The 20525-nt window shown below is 20.1% G+C and overlaps 6 protein-coding genes across 6 annotated transcripts in view; 3 read left to right on the top strand and 3 right to left on the bottom strand.

The window, feature by feature from the left end:
• Window positions 1-31: 31 nt before the first annotated feature.
• PF3D7_1106700 (DNA replication ATP-dependent helicase/nuclease DNA2, putative) lies at window positions 32-3106 on the top strand (the record flags this gene model as incomplete). Its single annotated transcript, XM_001347718.1, has 1 exon — window positions 32-3106. The coding sequence occupies one exon, from the start codon at window positions 32-34 to the stop codon at window positions 3104-3106; it is 3075 nt and encodes a 1024-aa protein (XP_001347754.1).
• Window positions 3107-3358: 252 nt separating this feature from the next.
• On the bottom strand, window positions 3359-7300 carry PF3D7_1106600 (DEAD/DEAH box helicase, putative; the record flags this gene model as incomplete). The annotated part of the gene is made up of 1 exon (XM_001347717.1): window positions 3359-7300. The coding sequence occupies one exon, from the start codon at window positions 7298-7300 to the stop codon at window positions 3359-3361; it is 3942 nt and encodes a 1313-aa protein (XP_001347753.1).
• Window positions 7301-8473: 1173 nt separating this feature from the next.
• On the top strand, window positions 8474-14782 carry PF3D7_1106500 (conserved Plasmodium protein, unknown function; the record flags this gene model as incomplete). Its single annotated transcript, XM_001347716.2, has 3 exons — window positions 8474-9480; window positions 9611-14564; window positions 14678-14782. The coding sequence occupies 3 exons, from the start codon at window positions 8474-8476 to the stop codon at window positions 14780-14782; spliced, it is 6066 nt and encodes a 2021-aa protein (XP_001347752.2).
• Window positions 14783-15128: 346 nt separating this feature from the next.
• Window positions 15129-15479, bottom strand: PF3D7_1106400 (conserved Plasmodium protein, unknown function; the record flags this gene model as incomplete). Its single annotated transcript, XM_001347715.1, has 1 exon — window positions 15129-15479. The coding sequence occupies one exon, from the start codon at window positions 15477-15479 to the stop codon at window positions 15129-15131; it is 351 nt and encodes a 116-aa protein (XP_001347751.1).
• A 976-nt stretch (window positions 15480-16455) lies between these two features.
• On the top strand, window positions 16456-19422 carry PF3D7_1106300 (exonuclease, putative; the record flags this gene model as incomplete). The annotated part of the gene is made up of 7 exons (XM_024473307.1): window positions 16456-17112; window positions 17223-18400; window positions 18562-18637; window positions 18760-18839; window positions 18966-19037; window positions 19141-19248; window positions 19392-19422. The coding sequence occupies 7 exons, from the start codon at window positions 16456-16458 to the stop codon at window positions 19420-19422; spliced, it is 2202 nt and encodes a 733-aa protein (XP_024329115.1).
• A 272-nt stretch (window positions 19423-19694) lies between these two features.
• PF3D7_1106200 (conserved Plasmodium protein, unknown function) overlaps window positions 19695-20525 on the bottom strand; it is a gene marked incomplete at both ends in the record, with an annotated part of 2465 nt that continues 1634 nt past the window's right edge. Inside the window, 3 exons of the mRNA XM_001347713.2 lie at window positions 19695-19755; window positions 19910-19981; window positions 20247-20525. The exon at window positions 20247-20525 is cut by the window's right edge and continues 1634 nt beyond it. Coding sequence (XP_001347749.2) covers window positions 19695-19755; window positions 19910-19981; window positions 20247-20525 — 412 coding nt within the window. The remainder of the gene's footprint in view (window positions 19756-19909; window positions 19982-20246) is intronic.

Below are 20525 nucleotides of genomic sequence, written 5' to 3'. Positions count from 1 at the left end.
TTTTTTTTATTTTTATTTTTTTTTTTTTGGTATGATGGAAAAAATAAATGAAGAGCAGAAACTTCTGGATATATTTATAAAATTAATAAAATTAGAAAATATATACGAATTAATAGAAAATAAATTATGTTATGAGTATTTAAATAAGGATGAATTGATTGAGAAAGGAATTTTATTAAATAATTTAACCATAAAGGGTATAACAAAATATGATGAAAAAAATAATTCATATATTTTGAAATTAGTAAAGAAGAAAAAACATATAGATACAAATGATCTGAGTGATGACGAAAATTTGGATAATTTCCCTCAGCATATGTTTAGTAAAGGTAGTATAGTACATTTTGCTAGAAAGAGGAAGAAATATATTTTAGGTTCAAGAAACGACCAGACTTTGTCTTACCATATAAATGACAATAATAAAAAAAATTGTGATGATAAAAATAATACAAAGAATAATATAAATAATACCTCAATTATTAATGATGTTGTAAACATTTATGTATGTTCTGTACATAAAATAAAAAAAAATCAAATAAGTTTAATACTACGAAATTCAACAGAATTATGTAAAGAATTAAATGTAAGTAATATGTTTATGTTATGTGATAAAGGGTATTTTGATGTGTGCTTAGTGAGTAGTGATATATCTGCACAAAGACAAATAAATGCTATAAATATTATGAAAAGTAATTTGGATAATGAATCTGACATTTTAAAAATTTTGTTTTTTAACAAATCACCATCTCAGAGTTCGATACTCAAAAGGATTATTAATATATTTGACGAGTATGACAAATCTGAATCGAAAGATTATAATGATGTGTATGATAATATAAATAACAACATATGTAACAATATAATTGATAATGTGGGTGATAATAATAATAATAATTATTTTAATCCATGTTGTTGTGATAAAAATTTAGAAAAGGATATTCATACAAAGAAGGAAGATGCCGTGGAAGAAGAAAAGAATATGAACACTTATTTTAAGTCGACACATTTGTGTACACATAATAATATTAAACTAAGCAATGATGTTTTAAATAATTATATTTACAAATGTGATAAAATAAACTGGGGTATAAAAAATTTAAATATTAATCAAAAGAAAGCTGTTTATTCTTGTATTTTTTCAAATGACATATTTTGTATCCATGGACCTCCTGGTACAGGAAAAACGACGGTGTTATGTGAATTAATTTATCAGCTAATTCAAAGGAATTATAAAATATTAGTAACAGGTCCTAGCAATGTAAGTGTTGATAATATCTTAAGAAAATGTGTTGAAGATTTGAATATTAAGAATGTTGTTCGTATAGGTATAAAATCTAAAGTTAAAAAAGAATTACATAATTATTGTTATGATGAGAAGATTAAAGAATGTGATAGTTATAAATTATGTGAAGATATTGATAATGAAATTGAAAAATTAAAATTAGAAATTAATAAATTAAAAAATAAAAAAAAAAGTGATAATAAAATATTTATTGATAAAAAACAAATATATAATTTAAAATGTGAAATAAAAAATTTAAATAAAACTAGGAAAAAAAAAAGAAATATTTTCTTTAAAGATTTAATAAATAAAAATAATGTTATCTTCTCAACATGTTCAAGTACTTCTAATTATGAATTAAATAAATTTGTTAAATTTTCAAATTTCTTATTCGATGCTGTATGTATAGATGAATGTTGTCAATGTACTGAACCATTATGTTATATTCCTATTTCATTATCAAAAAAAAATGTATTTTTATTTGGTGACCATAAACAATTATCCCCATTAATCAAATATAATAAACATAAAAATAAATTAAATATTACCTTATTCGAAAGATTAATTAATAAACATAAACAAAATATATCTTTCTTGTTAAATACTCAATATCGTATGAATAATTTAATATTGTTATGGTCCAATAAAATATTCTATGAGCAAAAATTAGTATCGCACGAGTCATGTAAGGAAATTACCGTGGATGAGCTTTTTTCATCAAATCGACCAAATCAAAAGGAACATATAAAATCAAAGGTTAATAAGGATAATAAGGAAAATAAGGAAAATAAAGAAAATAGGGACAATGACAAAAAAAATAAAAATAATAATAATAAAAAAAATTATAATAATAGCAAGAAAAAAAAAAATGCTAACAATAAAGGCACAAATAAAAACCATGAACAAGAAATCGACAATCATATTTATAACCAAACAAATGATATTATTCAAAATTATGATTATTGTCCAATTACTTGGATTGAAACAGACGGATTTGATGAATTTTTGGAGGACATCGATGATATTGATTTAATGAATATGGAATCCAAAAATGTAGATATAAATGAAAAGAAAAATGGTAATTCGAAAGATCTAAAAATTAAAGAAAAGAATGATGTCGATCAAATAAAATGTAATGATAATAATAAAAATAATGATAATGACATAATTAATAAAAGATCAAGTGAGGAAGAGAGAAAAAAAAGGAAGGAATCCCAAAAGGATCATATAAATAATGATTTATCTGAAGACTCAGATGATTATAATAACAATATGTTAACCAAACTAAACGATGAAGAATTAATGAAGATGGTAAAAATAGATGTAGATGATATTCTAAACTTAAATAACAAATCAAGGAGTAATAAAGGAGAAGCATATGTTATATATAAAATAATAGAAAAAATGATTAAAATAGATAATATTAATAGTAATAATATATGTATTATTACACCATATTCGAAACAAACTAATTTATTAAGAAATATTTTTTATGATAATATATATAATGATCAACATTATTTAAGTACATATAAAAATATTGAAATATCTACAGTAGATTCTTTTCAAGGTAGAGAAAAAGAAATTGTAGTCTTTTCATTAGTGTGTTCAAACTACTTTAAAAATATTGGTTTCTTAAAAGATTACAGAAGATTAAATGTAGCAGTAACAAGAGCAAAGAGACATCTTGTCATTGTAGGAAATTCAAACACTATATCAAATGATGATGTATTAAACCAGTTATATGAAACCGTTTTGGAAAATGGGAAGGTTTATTTGGTAAATGAGTTGATAGATGTGGAAGCAGTTATATTAAACACATAAAAAATAAAAATAAAAATAAATAAATAAATAAATAAATAAATAAAATATAAAATAATAAATAATAAATAATAAATATTTTGCAAATATATTAATATATTAATATATACATATATAATTTTATTTTTTTTATTTTTTTATTTTTTTTTATTTTTTATTTTTTCTTTTTTTCTTTTTTATTTTATTTTATTTTATTTTTTTTATTTTTTTGGTGTTATATATATAAAAATTTTTAAAATATTTCATTTTAATAAATTAAAACAAAAGTTCATCCTCATCATTATTAGATTCGAAATTATTTAATATGAGTTTTCCTCTTTTCACTTGATTCATTAAATAACATTCTTTCTGTTTAAACCTTTCTATAATATATTTTTTGTGATCAAATTGTACATCATCCCATGATGGAATATTCAAATTACTGTTCTTCGGAATATTATAATTTCTTTGAATGTTTTCTTTTTCCGTTTCGTTAAAATGAAATGAGTTGTTAGTTGGATAAGTATTTGTGGAAGATATAAATATATTATTATTATTATTATTATTCCTATTATTTGTGGTATCATTATTATTTTTATTTTTTCCTTTTTTTCCCATCATATTAAATTTTTCATGTTCCCTATTTGATGTATTATCATCATCATTTTTGTCATTTATATATTCGCTCATATTTTCATCCTCATCATCTGTATCTTCCAACGTAAAAACTGTAAAAGGGGCCTTCACATAAGAATTATTTTTATTACCCTCATCTGGTAAGGAGGTATTTTGTATCTTATCCCTTTCGTCATCTACATCAAACAAACTTGTTAGCTTCTTATCGTTTATTTCAAGTTCGATTTCTTTTAATGTTTCCATATTTATATATCTGCTAGATGTATTCTCATTCATCTTCCTTTTATTTTTCATCTTAAAAGATTTTTTTCGAGAAAATAAGGATAACAAACTTGTATTTGAATAGTCAAAATTTCTTATGGAATCTGCTAAAGGCATATTTGAAGTAGAAATTAAATTCGTTACTAAATATATTTTTTTTTCGTGGACTTTGTTTTTTTCTTCGTCTTTTTTTTTTTTTTTTTTCCTATCTAAAGTAGATGTACTTATATTTTTATTATTATAATTTTCCATGATATTATTATGTAATCTGTTTATTTTTCCTAATCTATGAATATATGTAATTACATCTAAAGGGAAATGGAAATTAATTATATGATCTACATTTTTTATATTGATACCTCTACTTATCAAATCGGTTGTTATTAATATTCCTGTTTGTGTACAAGAAAATGAATGTAAATTTTGTATTCTTGAATTTAAAGATAGATTTTTATGAAAAGAAAAAACAGGCCAATTGTGTTTTTTTAGAAAATTATATATTTTAATACAATCTTTTATACTATTTACAAAAATGATAGTTTTGTGTATTGGATATTTTTGAATTAATTTAAACTTTTTTTTATTAAAGTATTTAATACTAGCTGTTTTTTCATCACATTTGTCATTATCATCACATTTGTTATTATCATCACATTTGTCATTATTATACCTTTTCATCTCGTACATTATAGTTCTCTCGTGATATTTCTTAAGAATATATATTAATATATCCAATCGATGCTCAAAAGATGATTTTTCAAATTTGTTAATTTTGTTTGATAAAGAAACATCTTTTAAATCTACATAATTGTTTTCATTTTCATGCTTTTCTTTTCTTTCTTCGTCATCTTTTAAATTATGTTCAACTTCTCTATCTTCATATAAATACAAGTTTATCATTTTTTCTTTATTTAATTCTATCCACTGAGTTTGTATATTATTGGGTATTTTATAATTATCTTTACTTACAATTTCTACAATATTATTAAAACGTTCTGTTAACATACTCCCTGCGGTGGTTGGTCCAACAGAAGGTAAGGTAGAAGATACATATATTAATTGTATAAGAGGTAATCCAGTGTCCTCTTTTTTATCTTTTCCTCTATTGTTATAGTTTTTACTTTTATAAAAAGTATTTACATTGTTACATGCATTTGTAATGTTATTATTTAATTGGACGTCACTTTTGTCATTCGTTCTATTTCTTGTGTATTTACTATAATTATCATAACAAGTATTATTATTACTATTATCATGTATATTATTATGTATATTATGTATATTATTATTTATATTATTTATATTATTTGTACTTATATCCTGTGACATATACTCTTCGTATCCATTAACATTCCTTTTTTTATATATTAGAGCATTGTCTATGGATTCATTTATATTATCAATGTTATGACTACTTATATCAATATGTGGGTTATATATTTCTGGTCTTTTTTTAATAATCTGGAATATATTCATCATTGTATTTCTATAAGCATTGTTTTGAAACAACATATCTATTTCGTCAAATATTATAATAGATGGTATTATGTTATTGGATATTTTATTATTATTTTTATAACTATTTAAAAATATATCTGGAGTGGTGATTAAAATATCTGCATATGTCCACATAATTTCATCATTACACAATACTGGATTATCTATATGGGTAACTTTTGATACCTGTAAATTTTCTAAATCATAATTTTCTTCTTTTATATTATTGTTTACATAATAATCCTTATCTATATTATCATCATGAAATTTATTTGATGCGCTTTTATATTTATTATCTCTTTTGTGTGTTTGTGTGTGTGAATTATGCATATTATTTTTGACATCATCAATTTGTGTATCTATCATATGGTCAATATTGTTACTATAATCGTTGTATGGTACATCGTTTAAGGTTTGTATATTAATTCTTTTTAATATATCTAACTTTTTTATAAGATTAATAATTTGACTTATGTTATCTTTATTAATAGTTAATATAACAACGGTTTTGTTTATTTGTAAAGGGTTTAATGTTAAATATCTATAGATAGATTCTTCATTATATCTATCCTTTGCACATTTATTTTGATCGTTAATATTTGCACATATATTATTATTTCGATTTGTTATGTTATATTTTATTATATTGTCTAATTTTTTTAATTCCTCCTCATTGGTATAATCACTATTCAAGTTGCTGAGTTTTATATTATTTATTTTTATTATTTCAATTAATTTATTCATTATACTTATGTTATTTATTATCAATTCATTTGTATTATTATCCATAGAAAGAGATGTATCATTCAAATGATTTAATTTATTTTTTCCTGTGCTTTTACTTTTTCTACCTCCTGTTCCTTGTATATATTTAGTTTTATTAGTTTCATTAAAGGATGAAGGTAATAAATCAAATTTTTTTGTTTTCATTTTATTTGATATATCTAAAGTATTATCTTCAAAAAATACATTATTTTTATAATGGCTATATTTCAATAAATAATCATTTAATTCATTATTTAAATTAAAATTATTATTAAATTTGTAATTTTTTTGTATAACATTTTTATTAGATGTAACATTTTCTTTTTCATTGTAACTGTCTAATATTATTTGTTCTAAATAATCATGTAAGAAATAAAGATTATTTAATATAGGTAATAAATATGCAATAGTTTTACCTGATCCGTCAGGATAATTTATTATTATATCTTTTCCTTGTTGAATTGTTAAAAAACTATTTATTTGCATTTTATTTAATTCATTTATATGTATATTTTGTAAACCCAATAATAACATTTTATGAATATTTAATTCATTTATATTTTCATAATTATCTTCATATTTATTGATATTCTGTGGATCACTTCCTATTTCGTGATAGTTGTATTTTTTATATAATTTTTTTTTTATTTCTTCATATTTATGTTTCAGATTATTGTTATTTTCAATATTATAATCTTCTCTATCATTATTTGTATGATTAAATTTTTTGTTCATTTCTTTGTCTGTAATAAAATTGTTATAATAGTTTTTATGATTATAACTAATATTATTATTATTATTATTATTATTATTATTATTATTATTATTATATAGATCCTTATTATTCATATCAAAGGAATATTCTTCATATTGTTGACTAGCCAAATGATTTTTTTTTTTTTTCTCTTCTTGGGAAAATATTCCTGCACGTTCAGGTGATTCCCAGTTTTTTTTTTTTTTGGTTCTTAAACATTTGGCTTGTTGTAAAAGGAAAAGGGGTTTGATGTTATTGTTAAAATAACAATTATAACTATGTAATAGAAAATATTTATTTCTCATAATTTTTAACAATATAAAAAATTATGTTACGTTTATATGTTACTTAATGTGATTAATCATTTTATCTAATTATTTTTTATTAGTTCATTATTATATTTGTTATATTTAAAATATTGTTATATTTGTCATATTTAAAATATTGTTATATTTGTCATATTTAAAATATTGTTATATTTGTCATATTTAAAATATTGTTATATTTGTCGTATTTATCATATTCATCATATTCATCATATTTATCATATGTATCATATTTATCATATTCGTTACGTTTCTGTTATATTGTTCCTTCCTAAAAAAGGAGACAACAGCTAAATAATAAAAAAAAATAAAATGAAATCTACAAAAATTTGCGTTTTTAATATAAATATATAAATACGTGTAACACACCAGTGTGGGTATATATATATATATATATATATAATATATAAGAATAAAAATAAAAATAAAAAATATGTACCTATTAATATATATACATATTTTCTTTTTTTTTTTGTTCTTTTTTGTTAAAGGAATAGGAACTAATAAATTAGATAATATATATTTAAATATGTATTAATAAATTATAACAAATGTAACAAAAAAAAAAAAAAAAAAAAAAAAAAAGATGTAGGACTTATTCCTAATTGTTTTATTTTTTTATTTTTTAAAAGAATGTAATATCATTTCATTTAGGTTTGTATTATTTGTATTGTGCAGATGTACATTATAATATTGGATTTATAAAATATAGGATTAATTTTTTTTTTTTTTTCCCCCTATATAAAAATACACCTAACATGATATATTATAAATATATTTATATAATTATACATATAATAATATATATTATATATATGTTTATTTTATTTTATTTTATTTTTTTATTTTTATTTTTATTTTTTTAAGGATCCCTTATTTTATGTAAATTAATTCTCTTATATATTTATTATTTCTTATATTCATTTATTTAATATATACAGATTTTTTTTTTTTTTTTTTTTTCTGTGTATAATTTTATTCATTTTATTATTTAAAAAAGAGAAAAAAAAAAAAAAAAATGAGATGATCTTAGATTTATTATAGATTCATTTATATAGTTATGTAGTTTATTTAAAAAAAAAAAAAAAGAAAAAAAGAAAAAAAGAAAAAAAGAAAAAGATTAATAATGGGAGAAAAAGAAGAGAAAAGAAAATGTTTTTAAGTATTCAATTTATAATTTTATTTTTTGCATTGATACATATAAAAAATATAATAGCATTAAAGTTAGAAATATTTAAAGGAAGATTTGGTTCTCCTAATAGTACAAGTTCTATGTTCAATAAAGATAATAAAATAAAATGTAGAAGAAAAGAAGTGCCTTTATTATTTGTTTCAAGTAATAAATGTTTAAAGGATTTATATTTGCTTAAGCATTCTGGAGTCAGTCCATTTGAAGAGAAGGGTAGTTTTATATATTTAAAAAGAGGAGAGAGAAATCGTAAAGATAAAAATTATCCATTCACACTATTTATTGAATATGGTACAAGTAAAAGTGCAAATATATTAGAAAAGGATAGTAATAAATATGAGGAGGGTAACCAAAAATATACTAATGTGATTATGGAAGGCTGTAAGGATATTATTGATTGTACAAAAAGTGAGGGCTTACAAAATTTAATGAACCAAAAGGTGGTGGAAAATAATAAGATGGATGAGAATATTAAGATGGATGAAAATAAGAAGATGGATGAGAATATTAAGATGGATGAGAATATTAAGATGGATGAGAATATTAAGATGGATAAAAATATTAAGATGGATAAAAATATTAAGATGGATGAGAATATTAAGATGGATGAGAATATTAAGATGGATAAAAATATTAAGATGGATAAAAATATTAAGATGGATAAAAATATTAAGATGGATAAAAATATTAAGATGAATAAAAATATTAAGATGGATAAAAATATTAAGATGGATAAAAATATTAAGATGGATAAAAATATTAAGATGGATGATAATATAATGATGAGAGAAAATAAAAAAGTTGAAGGAAAATCTAGAAAAGGAAATAATATAAGAAATAAAAGTCTTGTATTAAAAAGAATAGGAAACAGAAAAGTTTACAACAAAAAAAGGAAGAGTATAACTTCACGTGTTGTTGATATACAAAATACGAATGTGAGAGATTATTTGTTTTTACCATCTCAAGGAAGGTAATATTAAACTTAAGAATGTATAACATGTTCAACTTGTATATGTCATATATATATATATATATATATATATATATATGTATATTTATTTATTTATTTATTATTATTTTCAATTTTTTTTTTTGTGTAGGTCGTTAAAATTACTAAACATTATTTATAACTCTTGGAAAGAAAAGAATTTCGACAATTTCTTTGATGTATTAAATAGCGATGATTTTGATCACACGTGCATAGAAAATTGGCTTCACAAATTTTCTATTAGTTTAAGTAAGAAATATTTAAAGATAAAAATATGTGGCGATCATATATTGGTACGTAATGAATATTATGAGAAAGAAAATAAGACTTTGAAAGAATATAAGATAACTTATTCGATAATAAATAAATGTTTAAAAATATTAATAAATAATATAGATAAGTTTTGTTCATATGAGATAACATCTATATTATGGGCTATAAGTATTATATTAATAAAATCTTTTAAAAATTCCACATATATAGGAAATAATATAAATGTTGATAATGTTAAACATAATGAGATGATAATAAATGTAATCGAGACATTTAATATATTTTTATCCTTAATTATAAATAATTTGAATAAAGTAAAATATAATTTATCTATTGACGAATCTTTATGGGCTGTTTGGAGTATATGTAAATTATTATATTTTAATATATCTTTTGATAATTATTATATAAAATTAAAAAAAAGAATATCAAGTATTTTAAATAAAGATAATAAAAATGAGTTAAGAGCATCGAATGAACTTTTAAATAATGTAGAGGATTCTTTAGTAATGTATAAAAACAATAATGAGAATTATGATAAAGTAAGAAATATAAAGATGATAGATAAAGAATTTATGTTAAAAGACAATAAAAAAGATGAAGAAAATATATGTTATGATAATATATATAATAATAGTTCTTATACGAATTATCAAATTAGTTATATGATGAAAAAGTTTAAATTATCTAGTGACGATATTGTAAATATATTAGATGTTTTTAATTATTTATATAAGAAATTATATAAAAATATAAGTTATTTGAAAGAAAAATATTATATATATATTCCATTTATTATATTCGAATCACAAACATTGATGTTAAATAATAGTATATTACTTTTAAACAAAATATTATATTTAATACTAAAAAATGATGTATTGTTAAGCTTATTTTCTTTTGATAAAATAAAAGAAACCATTTTACCTCCTGTTACGAAAAAGGTTGAAGACTATGAAGAAAAATTATTACATTATAATAAAAGCAAAGATATATTTAGAATAAAAACTTTGAGTAAAATATATAAACTTATAAAATGTATATCAAAAATATTTTATCCTTTAAAAAATCAAAATATTTATAATATACATTTACATAATAATTACAAATATTTAAATTCATCAATTTTAATAAAGTTTGTGCAAGCATGTAATGATGTTTTGATAAAATATATTGACTATTTTGTTTATATTATATATGGATACAAAAATATAAAAAGCAAAGACTACTCATCGAAATGTAATACTTATAATGAGAAGGATACAAGTAAAAATAGTATGCATAATAATAATAATAATAATAATAATAACAATTGTGAAGTTATTATACAAAAGGATGATACCAAAAGGAATGTTAAGGGAGCGTCTAATATAAACGAGAATGTTTTTATGAAAGATAATAGGAGCAATGATTTTCATAATAATATGAATGATGTTATTACATATAATAAAACATATGATGAAATAAATAATATGAACATAAATCATAATATAAGATTCAAATTTAAAAACGAAATAATTTTTATTTATAATTGTTTAAAAAGTTCTTTAGTTTCTCTTATAAAACTCGATTTGAAGGATAAGTATATATATGAATGGTTAAATAGGAATATATGTTTATTTCAATTTCCTGATAATTATGTAGATAAAAATAAGGATCAATATTCAGAATACATCCAAGCAGGAGGACTTCAAAATAAAAGAAATGAAGAAATAAGCAATACAGAAATGAATGATTATAATATGAATAAATATATAAACGTTAATAATGATGATGAAAGTCAATATGATAATATGAAGAATTATGTGGAGGAAAATGTTTTATCAGATGATAATGAGGAGAAGATGAATGTAAATGATGTAGAGCCAGAAAAAAAGAGGAAAGACAAAAAAGAAGAAAATAAAGATGATGTTATAATAATAAATTATGGAGACGAATTATATGTGGATAATTCATTGTATAATAATCAAAAAATAAAGAAAGAAAACGAAATATTAGCTGAACAAAATAAATGTGAAGAATATGATAAGAATGGATATATTAATAGTGCTTATAAGGATGATATTATGCTTGAATCATTATATGATAGTAAAAAGGATACGATCAAATGGTATGACAAAGATGAAGAGTATAAAAAAAATAATAAATATATTGACAATATGGATGATGACCATAATAATAATAATAATAATAATAATAAAATGAATGAATCGGATGTATGCTTAGATGTTTTAGCCCTAAGCAAATTTACCAAACAATATAGTAATGAAATGAAAAAGAAATTAATAGATAATGTTGAAAAGAGTTTAGAATACTCTTTAAAAATATTTCAAAATATATATAATAAGAAAAAAGGAGATTTACCAGTATATATAAACATGAATGATATATATATAATAAAAGACAAATATATTGTATCATTATATGATGAAGAAACAAAAACATTTTATAAAAAAAATAAAAATATTGAATTTAGAAATATTATTATGCCTAAACAATTATCAATTTTTATAAATTATTTAGGAAGAAATATATATTTAATAGATAAGAATAAATTAAATAAAATTTTTTTGTTAGCTATTCAATATATTAATATAACCAAATTTAATTACTTTACATCTAACGATATAATACATTTCTTACAGGGACTTTTAAATTATTACAGTGTACAGAATGATAACAAAGTTGTAAATATATATAATAATAAAAATGATATTAATGATAATAGTAATAATTATACTAGTAATAATAAAATTATTAATGATTATATAAACGAACTCATAATAAATTTATGTTACATTGCTGAAGACACATTTTTAAAATGGAAATTGGCTAATGTATGTCAACTTGTTTATCTTCTCACCAAATTTAAACATATACATAAAAATATTTTTAATAAGTTTGACGAATTTTTAAATACTATACAATTTCCACAGTATGTTTATCAAAAAGAAAAATCTTATATTCGAAATAATTCTACCGAAATAAATGATCACAAGGAAAAAAATACATATGATACATATGATATGAATCATACATGTGAAGAAATGTTATCCATAAATCAGAATAATAATAATAATAATAATAATAATAATAATAATAATAATAATAATAATAATAATAATAATGATAATAATAATGATAATAATAGTAATATTATAAAAACATCTTATTCGAATAATTATACAAATGAAAAAAATAATGTAGTACATAATAAAAAAAATAATATATATATAAACGAATTTAAATATGATAATTTAGGTTCAGCATTGTGGGCACTTTCTTCACTTAATAAAAACATTTTGAAGAAAAAATATTATTTGAAATTTTCTTATTTGTTTTCCATATATTTTTCTTTACATATGAAATTTTTTTTACAATACAAATTAGGTGAACAACAAAACAGAAAATGTACTTATTTAAATTATAGTAATAAAAATTCTCATAATAAATATAACGATGATATTTCATTTTTTAAACATAATATGAACTACTTTAAACATGTTTTAGATTCTATGACCATAAGTATATATATAAATACGTATATTAGGAAAATTAAAAAAGGGTTCTATTTCTTATATGATGTTATTTATAATAATGTCGAAATTATTGATATCTTTTCCTTGAAGGAGCTCTCATATGTGTTGTACTCTTTAAGTACTATAAATAAAAATGAAATAAATAATACTGTTTATCGAGGAGAGATGGGAAAAACAGAGAAAAATGGGTTATTGAATCGTGAGGAAAAATTAAACGAATTAAATCAATCAAACGAATTAAGCGAATCAAACGAGTCAAACAAATTAAGCGAATCAAACGAGTCAAACAAATTAAGCGAATCAAACGAGTCAAACAAATTAAGCGAATCAAACGAGTCAAACAAATTAAGCGAATCAAACGAGTCAAACAAATTAAGCGAATCAAACGAATCAAACGAATTAAGAGAATCAAATAAATTAAGCGATTCAAACGAATCGAATCAATCGAACCAATCGAACCAATCAAATATATCAAATATATCAAATATATCAAATATTTCCAATGAAGCAGATAAATTAGGGTTTCAAAAAAACAATATTGATAATGAAGAAAATAAAAGCGAAGAAGATTTCTTTTTTACTTTTTTAAAATCAAACATTTCATTATGTGTTGATGATTTGGATTATTTATACAATCTAGATTATATAAAAGACGAGGAAATGAGTAATCCAATAAAAACCCTCAATGACATAAATGAAACCATTGATAAGCATGATGATATTAAAAATAACGAGGTTGAAAAGAGTTCATCATCCTTTACCCTTCCTAAAAGTTCTGATATACTGAATGATGATAATAAGAAAACTAATAAAGAGAAGAAAGGAATTGTTATAAAGAAAGATAAGTTTTTAATATTTAAAAATGAGAGGATACATTTATCAAACGAATTTTTAAATAAATTATTAACGAAAATAAATGAATATACAAAATTAATTCTTAATGAAAAAAAAAATAAGGAAAAATCTTTTATAAATGATAATCATAATGTAAGTAATGCAAGTAAAAAAAATAGAATGGAGATTATTGATTTAATAAAATTAATATATAGCTTTTTTATTTTATTAAATCAAAAAGTACAAATAAACCAAGCACAAACTATAAATTTTGTACAAGTAGAAAAACTTATTTTCCAATATAATATGGTAGTTAAAAAATTCTTGCATTCTTTTAATTATATATATCATATAATTGATACCTATTCTTTGATAAGTAACATATATGTGCTGGACGACTTTACAAAAAATATCATACGGGTATGAAGAAGAAAATGTTATATATAAAAATAAATATATATATATATATATATATATATATATATATATATATGTAATATATTTTTTTTTTTATGTAATTTTTTTTTTTTTAGGAGTTTGTACAAATATGCATAAAAAAACTTGAGGAAGAAAAAATATTAGACATGGAAAAAAAAAAAATAACCTTAAGTATACAAAATTTAAAGGTTACTAATTAAAAAAGATAATACATATTATATATTTAATATATACATTTTTAATAGTGCTTTCCTTTTCTAATCCTGAACACTATGAAATGTTAATTCTAAATAAATAAATAAATAAATATATATATATATATATATATATATATTTATATTTTTTTTTTTTTTTTTTTTTTTTTTTTGTATTACCTTTCTATTTTTACAATTTATTTTCTTTAATTTTTTTGTAATTTGCTTTATTATTAACCCTGAACCCTGAACTTACACAAAGGTGTATGTAAGATCAAAAAATTTTATTCATACTATAATAAATTTAGAGTAGTCTAATTTTACATGTTTACGTTTGGTATTTTATTAATTCTCATTTCATATACCACATATGTATATGATTACACTTATTACACTGGATACTCCCTTTATTAAGAAAAAGAAGAATATTATTTATATTATCTTTATTTAAAAAATCATTCCTTTGTTTATTAACTCCACATAAACCATTATTATATAACTGTCTATATAAATTATCATACTGTTTTGGATTCACTTCTTTTTTCCCTTTTGTTTTTTTGTCAAATTCATATTTATTATAATATATTTTATAATAATCGGGATATATTTTTTTATATATTAATTCACATGCTTCATTATAATATATAAAGTTGTTACATTTTCTGCAGAAATATTTACACAAATCTTTACTTGATGATTTCATTATATAACATATTTATTCATTTTAACAATTTTATTATTTTAAAAAAAAAAAAAATATATATATATATATATTTATATATTTATATATTTAAAAATATTAGCAGATCTAAATGTATATTTTTTTTTATGTAGTAGGTCAAAAATAGTTTATATTTTTCATTTTAATGTTATTATATTATAATAAATATATTAAATATATTAAATGTACATAATATATATATATATATATATATATTATATATTTAATATATGACACCTACACATTAATACATAATATAGAAAAAGAAATAAGAATAAAAAAACAAAAGGTCTCCAATGTGTTATTCCTTTTTTTTTTTTTTTTTTTTTTTTTTTAACTTTCTTCATATCCCATATTTATAAATATTATTCCTTTTTTTTATGTTTCTTTTTTTATTGTTGTATTAATTCAATGGATGTGCCATTTGATTTGGATTATAAACATATAATAAACGGTAAAAATAAAAAGTATAAGAATTAAAAATGATAAATATCACATATTATCATTCATATTATAATATGTGCATTAAAATAAAAGGAAAATTATAAGAACATTTAATAGATAATTTTACTATTTTAGTTTTATGTAGTATAGTTGTGTTACTTACATTTTTTTTTTTTTTTCTTTAATATTTTAAAATATTTTTTGGAAAAAAAATATGAACAAGTCATACAAAAAAAAAAAAAAAAAAAAAAAAAAAAAAAATATGTATATATATATATATATATTAAAATATGTGAAGTTATAACTGGTGATTAATCAATCTCTTTATTTATCTATTATCTTTTATTATATTTATATACACTTAATTTATTATTATTTTATTTTATTTTATTTTTTTTGTTTACATGTATAATTTGGGAAAATGCTATAAATTGTTATAAAAATAATTAAGAATCTGCAAAATATTATGTATGGATAAGAAAAACGAAAAATTGGTAAGAAGATATAGAAAAGAATGATTGCTTTTATATCACTATGGGTATTATGTATAATTAATGTTATGGCATATTGTATTAGTTTGAATAAATATAAATTTATAAAATCATATAATTTATATAATAAAAGAAAACATCAACAAAATGTATTATATGGAATTCCGAGGATGTATAAATGGCTAACTTCTTATTACCCAACAGTGAGAGAAGAATTAATAAATAATGAGAAACAAAAATCAGTTGATATTTTTTATATTGATATGAATGGAGTTATACACCATTGTACTCATGCCAATAAAGAGAAGCTACCTATATATGATGAACATGAACTATTTTCAAATATTTTACAATATTTAAAAAATTTATTTTATTTGATAAAGCCAAAGAAACTCATATATATAGGTGTAGATGGAGTGTCACCAAAAGCTAAAATGAATCAACAAAGAAAGAGGAGATTTCTTAGTATCTTCAAAATTAATGATAATGATAATACGTCTAATTTGTTTAACCCTAATTGCATAACAACTGGAACGGATTTTATGTATAAAATTAATTTGTCATTAAATAAATGGTTCAAGATTTTGAAGAAAAAAAAAGTTTTCGAATTTGATGTTATATTTTCTGGTTCGGACGTAGCTGGGGAGGGAGAGCACAAAATTTTGAAATACATAAGAGAGGTAATAAAAAAAAAAAAATATATTCACATGTATATTTATATATATATATATATATATATATATGTATTTATTTATTTATTCATTTATTTTTATATACTTTCCCTTCTTAGAACTGTAAGAGAGATAGTAACTTTAAAAATTATAATCATTGTATATACGGACTCGATGCAGATCTCATTATGCTATCACTCGTCACCCACCTGAACAATATTTTTATTTTGAGAGATAAATTTAAAATAAGTAATGATTTACACAATAATATGTTAGAAAATATCGAAAGAACACAAAACACGTTTAATAATGATGAATATAATTCTTTTAATGAACCTCAAAATGATAACATAAATTATAACGAGGAAGGAGAAAACATTCAATTGAATGAAAAAAGTAAAACAAACGAATCCCTTGTTAAAGAGGAAAATAATGTTGAGTATGAAAATAATGAGGAGATAAATAATGAGATAAATAATGAGATAAATAATGAGATAAATAATGAGATAAATAATGAGATAAATAATGAGATAAATAATGAGATAAATGATGAGATAAATAAAGAGATAAATAATGGGATAAATAATGGGATAAATAATGGGATAAATAATGAGATAAATAATGAGATAAATAATGAGATAAATAATGGGATAAATAATGAGATAAATAATTCGGAAGGTATGAACAATATTTTAGGTGGATATAAAATTCCTTTTCTTCCAAAGGTTCATAAATATACAAAAGAATATTATATGAAATATGAAAGCTTAAATAGTAACGACTTTGAAATATTAGACATATATAAATTGAGGAATTCTATTAAGACACAAATAGCTACATATATAAATAAATTAAAAAAAGAAAAAAATATCGTCTTCAGCATAAGCAGAGTGGTTGATGATATTGTATTTTTATCTTTTCTTGTTGGGAATGATTTCCTTCCCCACATACCAAACATTGATATTAATGAAGGATCCATGAACGAAATCTTAAATTCATATATCTTTTATATATATAAATATTCTAATTATATAACATATAAGGATAAAGTACACATAGAACGGCTAAAAATTATTTTAAAAATTTTAAGTGCTCAAGAATTTGAATATTTTAAGAAAAGGGGAATTAATGAAAATATTAGTGAATTTACGGATGAACAGAAGTATAAAAAATATTATTATCTGCATAAATTTGGTCTCGAAGATCCAAAGGAAATACAAAATATTGTAAAAAAATATATAGAAGGATTATTTTGGAATTTGCATTACTATCATTTTGGATGTGCCAGTTGGTATTGGTAATTATATAATAAAAAAAATGAACAAAAATGTATATATGTATATATATATATATATATGTATATTTGTATTGGTGTGTGTTTGTGTTTGTGTTTTTGTTTTTGTTTTTGTTTTTTTTTTATCTGACTTGTTCATAATTTTTTTTTTTTTTTTTTTTAAGGGAATATCCATACCACTATGCTCCTCTATGTAGCGATTTGTTAAGTTTTGAGAAATCGGATTTCTTCTTTGAAAAGGTATATAAAAAGGAAAAATTATTTATGGTATTATATATTTTATGCGTATGAATTGAAATAAGTTTATCTTATATATATTATGTTATATATATTAATTTTATATATATTTTTTCTTTCCTAAGGGTAAGCCCTATTCAGCTTTTACTCATTTGATAAGTGTTTTACCTCAGAAGGATAAGAATTTACTTCCGGATGCGTACAAGTAATAACAAAAGGAAGAAATAAATTCACATAAGTATATGTAAATGAATATATAAATGTAAATGCACATATATAAATAAATAAATAAATATATATATATATATATAATATATTTTTTAAATTGCAGAAATATTTATGTGGAAGATGAAGTAAAGTCGTTTTTCCCGGAAAATGTAAAAATTGATCCCAATGGAAAAAAGTAAAGATAAAGAATATATGAAATGTATTACTTATAAAATAAATTGATATATATAAATGAATAAATATAAACATTTATATATTTTCATTTATATTTTTTTTAGAGAAACGTGGGAATATATTGTTCACTTGCCTTTCATAAACTGCAATATGATTAACAAAATCATAACAGAAAAAAGTAAAACGATCTCCAAGTTGAAATACAAATTAAGGTATAACGGAAAGGAGAAACAAATATATTTATGAATATATATAAATATATATTATGGCTATGATTAACATAAATTGTTTTTTAAAAAAAATATAAAAAAAAAAAGTTTGTAAACATAAAAAAAATTATTATTTTTCTTTATAGGGAATTGAATGGAAGAGAACACAGATATTAAAATGTTAAAAAAAATAAGAAAATAATAGAATAATAAAATGAAAGGAAGGGGAAAAAAAAAAAAAAAAAAAAAAAAAAAAAAAATGTAAGACATAAAAGAATATATATGTCAATTGACAAATAAATAAATATATATTATATATATATAATATATATATATATATATTTATCCATTTAAATCATGTAATTAATTTTTTTGATTTTTTATTTTTTTAATGTTTTTCGTTTATTTTATTTTATTTTATTTTTTGAAATGATATAATTAAATTCTCCCTAATTTCTGTCCTTATCCATCATGAGCATCGTTTTGGTGTAGGCACTACGAGGGATATTTCTACATAAAAAAAGAAAGAATGAAAAAAGAATATTAGATACGTATGTATCTATATAATTAATATAAAAAGGAATATACTATACGAATATTATATTTGTGGATACATAAAATTATAAATATATATATATATATATATATATATATTTTTTCTTACATTTTTTGAACTTGATCCATTTCGCTAGTTGTTATCATGATATCTTTTTTTGGTGATAATGAAATGTCATCCCTAAAAAAAAAAAAAAAAAAAAAAAAAAGAAAAAAAAAAAAATTTTATTTATCTTATATTTTTTTGTTACATTGATATGTAAAAAGACTCATTTTAATTATAAATAAAAAATATAGTATCATGTATAAAATAGTTTTATGAATGATTGTATTGATGCTTTGTGAATATAAGAAAAATAAAATATACACACACACATATATATATATATATATATATTTATTTATTTATTTATATATTGCTTGTGTGAGAAATGATTTGAACTGACTTGTAAGAAGAAAATCCGAAAGCGTTTGGAGATAAGTAATTAAAATTAATATTGACTTTATTTTTTATAAGATTAAAAATGTATGTGATTATATAATTAATGAGTGTATATTTTTTTGAAAAGGAGAATTCATTAAAAGAATAATTTTTTACATATAATCCTTTTGATATATAATAGTTAATAATTTCGTTAGCTGTTTGATTTAATAATTGTAGGAGTTTGATTTTATAATAATAATAAATATAATATGATTTTTGTTGCGCTTGATAATTTTTATTT

This window comes from Plasmodium falciparum (assembly GCF_000002765.6).
Source record: "Plasmodium falciparum 3D7 genome assembly, chromosome: 11".
Classification (NCBI taxonomy): domain Eukaryota; phylum Apicomplexa; class Aconoidasida; order Haemosporida; family Plasmodiidae; genus Plasmodium; species Plasmodium falciparum.
The sequence above is the reverse complement of the archived record's forward strand: the minus strand, read 5'-3'. Positions and strand labels throughout refer to the sequence as shown.